Here is a 12,467-nt window from a genome sequence, read left to right on the forward strand (position 1 = left end):
GTAGTTCCTATCATTTTGATAACCAAATTAAAAACCTGAAAATAGAACCAAATTAGGAGGAAAATTCTTTAGGCTATTTTTGAAAATCCTATATTTGCTTGAACCACGAGCAAAGTGCGCGCAGTCATGGCATTTTACCCTGGCACGTTGAACTCTGGGAAGTAACTGTCAGCTGACTTTTGTTCCCAGGAGCAAAGGGGTCAAGCACTAGGGAGCCTTTAGTTGACTTTGAAATCTCACGGGTTCAAACTGGAACGGGAAGTGGGGGCTACAGGAAAGCCAGTACAAAACTATTTTTATCTAGATCTAATACACCAAAGGCCAATTGCAAAACATTCTAGGAGTAGGATACAGCTGTTGCTTGGAAAAAAATCAGGCAACTTAAACAATAAGATCTGATAACAAAATATAATTCACTCTCACATCCAAAAGCTAACTTGGGAGCTGCTCCAGGCACCATCTAATTAACTGAAGCAGACAGGAAAAAAAAAATCCTCAGAAATTATCTTTGTTTAAATACACTCTATTTTATTTTGTCTTAAAATAGTTTAACCTTTATGCTACAGACTTATTTCAAAAAACAGAAAATCTTATCTTGCACCAAAAAATATATATATAACACTCTGTTTTATTTTTTTTCTCCAAAGACCATTAAATACTAAATGAAAACAAAAACTAAATAATGAACGTAAAGAAGAACCAAAGTCTATTTTAAAAACTAGAGTTGCACATTTTAAAACATTAATTCTAAGCAATGATTTGTCGTCACTGCATCAAGTCCACGCTCCAGCAACAGCAGATCTGTTAACCACCAAGTGCATTGGTTCCTAGCCATACAATGGCTAACATTTCATTTTCACGGTAAGAGGAGCAAAAGGCTTTAAAGACCTTTGTACTCTTTAAAAAACAAAACAACAACAAAAAGTTATTTCCTAGTTATCCAGTGATTTTTTTTTTAAGATCACTATCCTTTAAAACTTGTTAAAAGAATAAGAAGTACGTAGTGTTTTAAATAAAATGAAAAATACAACAGCATTGGACTAAAATACGTGATTATTTTAAACAAACAGTGCACAATCTGAGGAAGTTTGGTTAGGGCGCAGTCATTTTTATATATACATGGAAGTCGCATCATACACATACTGAGAAACGGGTTGGGGGGAGCTCTTTGCCTTGAAAAAAAAAAAAAACTTTAAAAGACAAAATTGTGCCCCCAGCTTTTTCAAGAACCTTATAACACAGTATATATAAAAAGCAGGCAACAAATTTGTTTTTAAATTACCTATGGTGCTAATTTGCTAAAAGTAACAATGAACGACTGACTAAATTAGCAAATTAGATGTTCATATTCACAACTGGTAAAATGAAAGCCGAGTTTATGGGATGTTCAGTTGCTATGAATAATGGAGTCCATTCAGTTTGGCCCCTTCCATCAAAATGAAGCAAGCAGCAACTACATCTCGCAGGGCAATATGCAGTAGCGAAGTTACCACTCTGTGGTTTCAAACTGAGGGAAGGGGGGCACTTAGCCATGTTGGTGCCATAAACCAATCTGTGACCAAAGTGTACCATTTTAGCAGAGATATTACTTTGAAGAGACTGTGAAGTATAAAGTGTTTATGCTACCAAGTGCAAAACTGGTTAGAAAAGATCCCCTTTAAAGAAATTTAAAATGTCAGAATATTTACCACAGAATTTTATCATTAATAGCTTGCCAGAAACCATATCCCTACTCTCCTGGACCTGGCAACCAAAGAAGAGGTGAAACACAGTCTCTCTATAGTTAGTTAGAAGGTGGAAAAGTCCCAAACTAGTAGGGAGAAAAGCTACTATTTCCACCATCCCTTCCCCTCCCTGCTTTCTGCATCTTAATTTTCGTGCTGGTGCACTAAGCCAGGTAGTCAGGGTGGTGGAAAAGGGACAGGTAAGGGCAAACTTTAACCCAATACAAAAGCAAAAAGCCATAAAAGAGCTTGGTTAAAACTTCACTCTCTGTTCCCAACCCAGAGTGCCTACAACACACTGAAAGAATTCTCATTAAAGGATGACCGTGAGGGACTAAAGAAAATATGCCCTGGGAAATCACCTGCTATATGGAAGTGAACAAAACATACTGCTAACATAAGAACAGGTAATGCAAAAAAGTTCTTTAAAATGGGGCTCTGGGGAATTCCCTGGCAGTCCAGTGGTTAGGACTCTGCGCTTTCACTGCTGAGGGCGTGGGTTTGATCCCTGGTTGGGGAATTAAGATCCCACAAGCCACCAGGTGTAGCAAAAAATTAAATTAAAAATGAAATAAAATGGGGCTCTGCCCTGATACTGGGAGAAAAATAAGCTGCAAAAACTTCAAGTCATATAACTCTATCCTTTCCCCAATGATATTCCTGGAAAATACAGACCAGAAATTGTACATTTCTGCTTTGTCTAGCATTTTAATTCAAGTCAAAAACAATGTGTAACAGTAAAATTCAATAAATTAATCCTAAAGTAAAATGTGACGGTCCAAGGATATACCAGTAGTGAATCTGCAGAAGGTCCTATTTTGCTCTGGCCTCTGGGTCTTTGGTTTTTGCCTAGAATTGTGGCCATGTATGAGGGGCTAAAACTGGAGGTTTACGATCTCTTCAAAAGCCTCATCTATTAAAAGTACATACATAGGAAAATAAAAAGTTGATGAACAACAGAGGCCAGATCAAATGAGATGTTATCAGAAGAGAAGACATGCTTAAATATACTCCCATAGAAGGATATACAGATGAACTCAAACAGCAGGAAGAAGGGTGAAGGAACAGACGAGTCTTTACAAAATACAGAAGGAAAGGCCAGGCTTGTGGAGCCAGGCAGACTCTGACTCGTGTGCATGTGGGGGGTCTTGCTCAGCACAGCAGCCCCACAGCACCACCCCACACAGTGCCTCATGCAGAACAGGCACTTGGTAAATGCGTGTCCACTGAATGGAAGCTGAACACAGTCCTTCTCATGCTCTCACGATAAGGAAGAGCCACCGAGACATTTGGGAAGGGAGGCAAAGGGCTATAGCCACACTGTATGGTGAAAATGGAAACCAAAAAGAAAAAAGCACACAAAAGCTGTGGAAAAACACAAAGTGAGGTCTTCTACGCCAGCATTACTCCACTGTTCCCTGTGCACAGCATATAGTGTTCTAACTCTAGGTATTGCTTGTAAAGTAATTCACTAGGAACTACGTTATAGGAAACAAGGTAGTAACTAATGCCATGGAACTCCAACACTGGCATTTCCTGAATTCCCTGAAGCTCCTACTACCCCTTACAATTCCTGTTAGATACTGCAAAATCTACAGTGCCATTAATGTGCTTCGTATCTGATTTTTATGATACATTTTGATCTTTCCACTTTTAAAAGGTAGAGGAGAAAAATACCCAAATACAGCATCAGGTCAACTTCAGCTCAAGCATTGAACAGTTGTTATGCATCCTTTTTGGAGAGACTAGCTATGGAAAAAGGCATTGTCCTCTCAGATTTACAAGTGCCCATAGCCTTAGAAGTCACACAATTTTCATATTACTAGCTATGTACTTAGGCATAGTCTACCTAAGTAATAGGTTCTGTTTCTCCCATTGAACAAACCAGGGAGGGGGAAAGGGATCTCTCAATACTCTCTTCAGATGCTCAAACCTCATGGTGGGTATCTATCTGAAATGCCTCTGCCTTACAAGGAGATATTTTCCAAAGGGTTATGAATTATTGCAACAAGGAGATCAACTAAGTCACCTTAGCAGTATTTATAAACACAAAGAGGGCATGTTAATTATTTGGGTTGTGGGAAGTCAGCCAGGAGCAAAGTTAGGAAAGAAGGCAGAAGACTTAAGCTAAAAGAAAAAGTTAACTTCTGTCTTCTATTTTTAAGGACAGGTTTTCAATGCACATGCCCTACTAGGTGCCAATAAGGACCTGACTAATATGTGTGCAAATGCCCTAAGATAGGAGTGCCAATGGGTGGGCTGACAGTGGTCAAGTCTACATATTAATTTTATTACACAGAAAAATAAATACAAGACTCAGAAACTAAAATCCATTTTACCTGGTAATTAAAATACCATTCTAAAAGGAGGGCAGAGTTTCCCCAAGACTGAAAGTCACCAAGTAAAATGAAGTTGTCTTATAAACGTCATCATTCTCATATTCCTACTGAGGGAAACAAGAAAAGAAATTCTTTTCTCTGTGATAAGTTATTTTCCTAAGTGACTTCTTTTAATTTAAAAAAAAAAGGAGGGGGAAGGAGAGCAATTTTCCATGAGTTTTTGATTATACAAATGCCACAAACAGCTTCTGAGGCTGAAGCTATGACAATGAACTTCCATGTCACAAAGAGGAGGAGGAGGAGGAAGTAGAGGGGAACAGTGCAGAGGAAACACAGTGACATTGTATTACAGCAGGTATTTGCGTCTGCTATCCTCATCCAGTGTGAGGTCAACAACTTCTGCAGGTGAAGCCCAAGTCTGCTGAGGAGCCACAGCAGTCCATGACTGTGTTTGCCGGGCGCTAACATACTGTGTGCTGGAGCCATGCTTCCATGAAGAAACACTCTGAATCACACCTCCTCGAGGATGAACACACCTGCAATTGGGATGAAGAGCAAAAGCATGGTTAACCCTATCAGAGCAAAAACAGAAGGCAATACGGCTTCAGCTGTATTAATACTTTTCCTAAGATAAGCCTACTGCACAAGCTCATAAAACCCACAACCAATATCCTTCCCCCTTTTCCTCCTTTCTTCTATGTTTGTCTGTCTGTCTGTCTCCCTGCCTCTCTCAGTATAGCCTAAGAAATGCCAAAAGCCTTGCCTCAGTCACAAGCTCCTGAGTTATATCTAGATCTGTTACTGATGGACTAGATGTTGTTTCTCTGAATTCATTTATATCTCTGGAATCTTCAGGATAGGGCAGCATATAAATTCCAAGCAAAATTAAGATGCCCAATTAGTCTGAGCAAATGAAACAATAAGAAATACAGGTGGAATCTGTTCTTAAAATAAGTTCTGTGACATATTTGTTAATACTACTTTCAAAAACAGTTAACAGTAAAACCCCTTTTACAGATTAGATTTTTAAATGTCTATATACGTACTAGGTCATGAGTTAAAGAGGATTCCCTGGTGGCTCAGTGGTCAATCTGCCTGCCAATGCAGGAGACGTGGGTTTGATCCCAGAGTTGGGAAGATCCCCTGGAGAAGGAAATGGCAACCCACGCCAGTATTCTTGCCTGGGAAACCTCAGGGACAGAGGAGCCTGGCAGGCTATAGTCCGTGGGGTCACAAAGAGTTAGATACAACTTAGCGACTAAACAACAACAACATGAATTAAAGACCAATTTTCCTCATCTTGAAGGTGACAACAGAAAAACCTGGCTAGTGCATCACAAACACTTATGCTTTAGTTCAGTGAAAATAACAAGGCTGAAGTACTTAGCTTAGATTCTCTAGAAGTGTTCTATAAGAGTGTCAGAACTGCCAAGCTGACATGTCTCAAAGTTCACCGACTGGGAGAGAACTGTTTCAGAAATACCTCCAGATTGAATTGCACATTCCAGTCAAATGATAGAACCATGAACCCCCAGGATGAGCCATGGAGTAAGTTTTGATTCAAACGAGAGGAAGGCAAGCAGCACAAGCTATCACTGCTCCTTATGCCTTCCCATCTCAACTGTAAGACCCGTCACTACGCAGCACCCGTGAGAAGGGGCAAGTGGCATGATTCTAACCACACAAACTACTACAGTGGATCGCAAGCAGCTGTTCTGACAACCTGTATACAATGAGTGATGCTTATTCAGAACTCCAATTTCTATTCCATGCCACCTGCACCTCTAGGTTCAAAAGAAACATTAGAGTAACAATGGACAAAGTTTATTATAAGGAATTCATGGCGGCTGAGAGGTTCCAAGGTCTGCAGTCAGTAAGCTGGAGGCCCATGAGAGCCAATGGTGTAGTTTCATCTGAGTCTGAAGGCTTAGAAGCAGGAGGACTGATGGTGTTTCAGTTTGAATTTGGCCTTCTCAGGTGGCTCAGTGATAAAGAATGTGCCTGCCAATGTAGGACACACAGGAGATGTGGGTTCGATCTCTGGTTGGGTTAAGACCCCCTGGACAAAGAAATAGCAACCCATTCCAGTATCCTTGCCAGGAGAATCCCACAGACACAGGAGACTGGTGGGCCATAGTTCATAAGGTCCCAAAGAGTTGACTGAGAGACTGAGCGTGCATGCACACACAAAGTTTAGCTATAGAACTGCCCCTGAGGATCCTTAAGATCACAGAAAGAGGCCCAGCTTCTACAAAGTCCAGCCTGAAAAGGACTCCCTTCCCAAGAGAGGTGCCAAAAAACAGATCCCTTGCGGCCAGAGTAGGGGTAGAATGTGGACTTGTTATAGTTATCAGACGGCCATCATCTTTCCAGAAATGAGTCAAGCAGCTACTAACCCAGAGGCCACCATATTTTCAGAGTAGCTAGTAAAAAGCATTAAAATAAGACACACAAAAACCCAAAGTCTAATCCAAATCTGTCCACTCTTTAAATACACTGAGATTAAATGACCAAGTAGTCATGGAAGAAAGTCAGTCAAAGGAGTCCATTCAACATTTTCAAGAAATGGTTTTGATGACTGATGACAACAGAATACTACAATTATTAAGTAGTTTCTCCACATCTGACACACCCAACAGACCCATGAAGTATACGTGGAAGCCATCATCCATCCTCTGACAGGGAAACTGAGGATTTAAGAGATTACATGACTTGTTCAGGGTCACACTGTTCGAAAGTGTAGGCAAGAGAACTTCAGACCAAGTCTGATTTCTGGTCCAGTGCTTTCCACAACATAATGTTGCCACTTAACAAAGGTGTGTATTAAACTGGGTAAGGCAAAATACAAAAGAGTCAGCAGGGTGCAAAGACAAGCCCAGACCAACAATTAAAAAATATAAAGTTCTTCAACAGTTCAAATGCTCATTTATACAAGCAGTAATTGAAGTAAAAGCTGGCTGGAAACTTAGAAAAATCAGGGAATGAAGAGCTACCAAAAAAAGTCAATGTAATCTCTGACAGAACTGCAAGAAATAATTCTGAAATAAAAGCAGTATTTACTCCCAACTATTACTTTGCACTGCTCCTAAAATAATCACACCATGTAACATCAGGACATCAAGGAGTGGCTTTAAAAAGGACCTAATCCAATCTTCCCATTTTACAGAAGAGAAAACCAAGACCAAAAGACAACTTCCCAGGGTCTTAAGAAAGTAAAGCATGGAACGAGAACAAAAGTAGGTCTCCTCTGGGGAGTTTATTTCCAACTAAATAACCATGTCTTTCCCAGACTGCACCTGAAGTATTATACACTATGTTTTATTGTAAGAAGACTGCTTAGCCCCTAGGAATAATACAATAAAAAGCAAAGCAGATTCTAGAAAGTGTCTAGAGTAGGAGAGTGAGAGGTTTAGAGAGGATATTTATTAATGAGGAAAGGTTGAAGGAAAAATAATGAGGAGAGAAGGCATTTCTTCAGCTATATAAACTAAACCACTTCTGTAGTTACGTCATAAATAGCTCCAGTTACTGGAAAACAAATTGGGCTACTTTAAGCAAAAAAGAAAATTTATTAGAAGTCACCTTTACTTGAGCACCTCAAAGAACCATCACTTCATGGCAAACAGAAGGGAAAAAAGTAGAAGCAGTGACAGGTGTTATTTTCTTTCGCTCCAAAATCAAGGTGGACAGTGACTGCAGCCATGGAATTAAAAGACACTTGTTTCTTGGAAGGAAAGCAATGACAAACCTAGACAGCACATTAAAAAGTAGAGACATCAGTGTGCCCACCACGGTGTGTCTAGTCAAAGCTATGGTTTCTCCAGTAGTCATGAATGGATGTGAAGAGTTGGACCAAAAAGAAGCCTGAGCACTGAAGAACTGATGCTTCCAAATCATGGTGCTGGTGAAGTCTCAAACAAGTCAATCCTAAAGGAAATCAATCCTGAATTCATTGGAAGGGCTGAAGCTGAAGCTCCAACACTTTGGTCACCTAATGTGAAGAGCCAACTCTTGGAAAAGACCCTGATGCTGGGAAAGACTGAAGGCAAAAGGAAAAGAGGGGGGCAGAGGATGAGATAGTTGGGTAGCATCACTGACTTAATGGACATGAATCTGAGCAAACTCTGGGAGGCAGTGAAGGACAGGGGAAACTGCTGCGCTGCAGTCCATGGGGTCGCAAACAGCTGGACACGACTTAGTGACTGAACAGTAACACCAACCAACCCTCGTACTCTGTTTCTCTTCAAAAGTTTAGATTCTCCAGAGAATGTGATGATCCTTTCTTTGGTCAAAAACTTCCCTGTCTCCTATTAACTGCAACTGAAGGGCAGCCGCCAAAGAAGGGAGAATCACCATGGAAGGCAGCTCCTCCATGTACACAATCTTGAGAGCATAGTAAGAACCAACAATCGTTTTCTAGAAGGCAAGTTTTGAATGGTCATGACTACACAAAACAGAATAATCTGCCTTGTAAACATTTAAGTAATTGCTGAGGCATCTGTCAGGAATGTTAATAAGATTCTGAATATAGGCAAACTATCCTGTTAGAAGCCAGGATAGTAGTTACGGGGACAAGGTGGGGGACAGGGGAAGCTATAATTAAGAAGTGGCACAGGGGGACTTCTGTTTCTTGTTCTGAATGATGGTTACTTGGGTATGGGTACAAAAGCTAGAATGCAAACTTATAGCCTTTCTCTGTGTGTTATAAGCCAAAAAAACATTCAAAAAAATTTTTATGATTTAAGACCTCAACCACCTTAAATAAAATGGTAGCCAGGAGATGGATGAGGATAGAACAAGACTTTTAACACATTTTTTTAAGTACAGGGGGAAAAAGGTCAAGCTCTATTTTATAAGATGGTACTTTACAGAATACCTTAGATAAAAAGGAAAAAAAAATGCAGGAAGAAATGGGACCACAACAACTGTTATTAACCCCAGAGAGGCCCTATAAAGGAGGCTCGTGTGAGGGACCTCCCCGGCGGTCCAGAGGCTGGGGCTCCATCCTCCAAGTGCAGGGAGTCCAGGCTTGATCCCTGGGCAGGGAACTAGACCCTCAGGCAGGGACTAAGACCTGGTGCAGCCAAATAAATAATAAAAATACATTTTTTTAAAAAGAAGGATGTGAGAAGCTCAAAATTTTGGAAGGTTAACTAACATAAAACAGTTCCATGTATTAGCACATATCCTTTTTCTATTATGAAAGATATGGGGTGGGAATATACTCATCTGTTTTACAATTGGTCCAATCAAATTCTAGTGCAGACACAAGCTTTTTCCTCACAAAGCATTTACTCTGCATATGACTGGCAACAGGTCTATAAAATGAGTCGCATTTTGTGTCTTATAGCCAAGAAAAACTGCTTAGGCCTCACTTCCATTTCCCCCACCAATCCACTATTTATAAACAATAAGTTTTGATATAATAATTTCCTGCTCTTCATACACTAAAACCAATAAAGGAGAGACTTTGGAGTAGAAAGGAAGAAAAACACAGAAAGAGGGCAGGCTCTGATGATCAGCTGTTGATACAGTTAACTTACTATTCTAAGAAAACAACATTAAAAATTAATCATTTTTTGCTCTCATTTACAGATCCTGAAGGTGACCTCTTAGATAACATTCCTACTTATTTTTCTGAACTGAAGGTGGAGTGAATCCTTGTAGCTTCAGGGAAATGCTCACCCACCCCCCTTGCTTTTTTAGGGTTAATGTTAGCAAGTGGTTCTAGGATTCAATCAGTCTTAAATGCAAAAGCCTTCTCACACTAATTCTTCTGCTGACGGGTGAATCAACATTAACCAATGCCCACAGGACCATGTTTGTGAAAGGAGATAAGAGTCTGATTATTCATAAAAGCTTCAGAGAACAAGTACTGAAAGAACTGTTCCAACACAGTTCCATGGCATAAAGACCCATGCTACACGCATTCATCTTCCTAGGGGAATTACCAATGAGGCTGGCAGAAGGAAAGAAGGAAAAAGGTCAAAGGATAAAGAAAAATATTGGCAAGACGGTCATAACTTAAAACTTATGGCAAAATTAAGTGGGTGCAGAAGAACCAGAGATTTTAGAGAAGTTCCCATCTCACTAGCAAACAGCACCTTATAAAACTGGACTGTCCAAAAATAACACCTAGAAATGACATGTAGACAACGACAAGAGTTCATCACAGCAATCCAAGGCAGCCATAAAAGATGCATTCAAGTTAAGAAAGCATGCTTTCTAGCCTATAACTAGAAGAAACACGTAAGCTAAGGGATATGTCAAAATCTAAAACGAAAGAGCAGGGAAAGATGTTAGCATGCAAGAAAAGAAAAATGACTGTTTATTGGGAAAAAAAAAAAAGACAAGTCATAACCAGAATTACTGAGTGCAAAGGTCAACAAAACAGAATGTTTCCAATATGGAAAAATGGTATCCAATGCAAGTCAGAACAACCACAATCTCAAAGAGAACAACTCAAGAACGAAGTCTGAGTTTTTTTTTTTTTTTTTTAAAGCTCTCAGAAAGCCCACAAGGTAGAATACCAAAAGGAAAAACAAGAAAAGGACAACTAAATCCAAACAAACATCTATGCATGCAAAAAATCCAATTAGAACACAAAGATGTGGATCAAAACCTAAAACCTTCTTCCAAGCGATAACCCTGCCAGAAGCCCATCAATACTTCATAACTGCAACCCTAGACCTGTAAAAGAAACAAATTTCAGATGAGATACAGCCAGCTAAAGGGGCAATTTTGAAGCAACCAATAAGAAAGCCTCTCACTCCCCCACCCCCCACCCCCCAACTTGCTTCTCAGCTTTTTAACCTCAATGTTTGAAAGACTATCAGCCTTCTTCTAAATAAAACTGCTGGAAAATTTTTGAGAAAGGCACAACAGTCAGTGAGATTCTACTCATTCCTAGACCAAGGGCCAAAATAAGAGATCCCCTCATAATGATGAAAGAGTCCATTCAAAGTACTCCAATAGAATTTGTCAACCCTACCCATCTTCCATTGTATGGACAGTTATTAACCAACACCGAGATTTTAAGATAAAGCTGTTACTGCTAAGATATGATTTCCCCAGGACTCAAACTAAAAGATCAGAATTTGAAGAACAAAAACACATCTTTATATTTCAGAGCCTGGTAAGAAAAAGTCCTCAAAAGTAATGTTATAGCATGTTATTTAAAAGGTACCCAAAGTCATTTGGCTTAGTTAAGACTGAAATAAGTATGTCTGTTCATAGAGTAAAATGACAATCTGAATAAAAGACTGTAGCAAGTTCAGAGAAGGGTCTACTAAAGATAATCTTTGAGTGTGTGTGTGTACTGAAGGTGAGAGCAACTTAGAATTTAAATCTACAAGTTTTAACAGAAATAATATAATTTTAACTACAGATAACAAAAATATTGGTAGGAAAAGAAGCTGAAGATTTCATTATGAAAGGAAAGTTAAACAAAGAATCTGAAAAGAAAGGTGTGCGTGCTCAGTCACTTCAGTCCTGTCTGACTCTGCAACCCTATTGACTGTAGCCCACCAGACTCCAGGATTCTCCAGGCAAAAAATACTGGAGCGGGTTGTCATGCCCTCCTCCATGGGACCTTCCTGACCCAGGGATTGAACCCCTGTCTCCCCCACTGCAGGCAGAGTCTTTACCGCTGAGCCACTGGGGAAATCCATGAAAAGAAGAGTAGCATCTGTAACATTTCTAGGCACAAAGAAACAATAAAGAAGGGAGAATTGGCAGGAGTTAATACGTGAACCGTGAACTTCCTGATGTTCAAGCTGGTTTTAGAAAAGGCAGAGGAACCAGAGATCAAATTGCCAACATCCACTGGATCATGGAAAAAGCAAGAGAGTTCCAGAAAAACATCTATTTCTGCTTTATTGACTATGCCAAAGCCTTTGACTGTGTGGATCACAATAAACTGTGGAAAATTCTGAAAGAGATGGGAATACCAGAACACCTGATCTGCCTCTTGAGAAATCTGTATGCAGGTCAGGAAGCAACAGTTAGAACTGGACATGGAACAACAGACTGGTTCCAAATAGGAAAAGGAGTATGTCAAGGCTGTATATGTCACCCTGCTTATTTAACTTCTATGCAGAGTACATCATGAGAAACACTGGGCTGGAAGAAACACAAGCCGGAATCAAGATTGCCGGGAGAAATATCAGTAACCTCAGATATGCAGATGACACCACCCTTATGGCAGAAAGTGAAGAGGAACTCAAAAGCCTCTTGATGAAAGTGAAAGTGGGAGAGTGAAAAAGTTGGCTTAAAGCTCAACATTTGGAAAACGAAGATCATGGCATCCGGTCCCATCACTTCATGGCAAACAGATGGGGAAACAGTGGAAACAGTGTCAGACTTTATTTTTCTGGGCTCCAAAATCACTACAGATGGTGACTGC

At 40.0% G+C, this 12,467-nt stretch overlaps 1 protein-coding gene across 4 annotated transcripts in view; it reads right to left on the reverse strand.

Annotated features, from left to right (window-relative positions):
* Positions 1 to 507: 507 nt before the first annotated feature.
* The window catches only part of LOC104990093 (chromosome unknown open reading frame, human C18orf25), an 85,844-nt gene continuing 73,884 nt past the window's right edge, over positions 508 to 12,467 (reverse strand). For 2 of the 4 annotated variants that reach the window (XM_010842019.1, XM_010842015.1), the window contains one exon: positions 508 to 4,599. In XM_010842019.1, the coding sequence (XP_010840321.1) occupies positions 4,410 to 4,599 (190 nt within the window). In that variant the 3' untranslated portion in view covers positions 508 to 4,409. Of the gene's footprint in view, positions 4,600 to 10,685; positions 10,754 to 12,467 lie in introns of all 4 variants that reach the window. The other 2 variants (XM_010842016.1, XM_010842017.1) reach the window with 2 other exon arrangements.

The sequence above is a fragment of the Bison bison genome, unplaced genomic scaffold, assembly GCF_000754665.1.
Source record: "Bison bison bison isolate TAMUID 2011002044 unplaced genomic scaffold, Bison_UMD1.0 scf7180017864170, whole genome shotgun sequence".
NCBI classification, from domain to species: domain Eukaryota; kingdom Metazoa; phylum Chordata; class Mammalia; order Artiodactyla; family Bovidae; genus Bison; species Bison bison.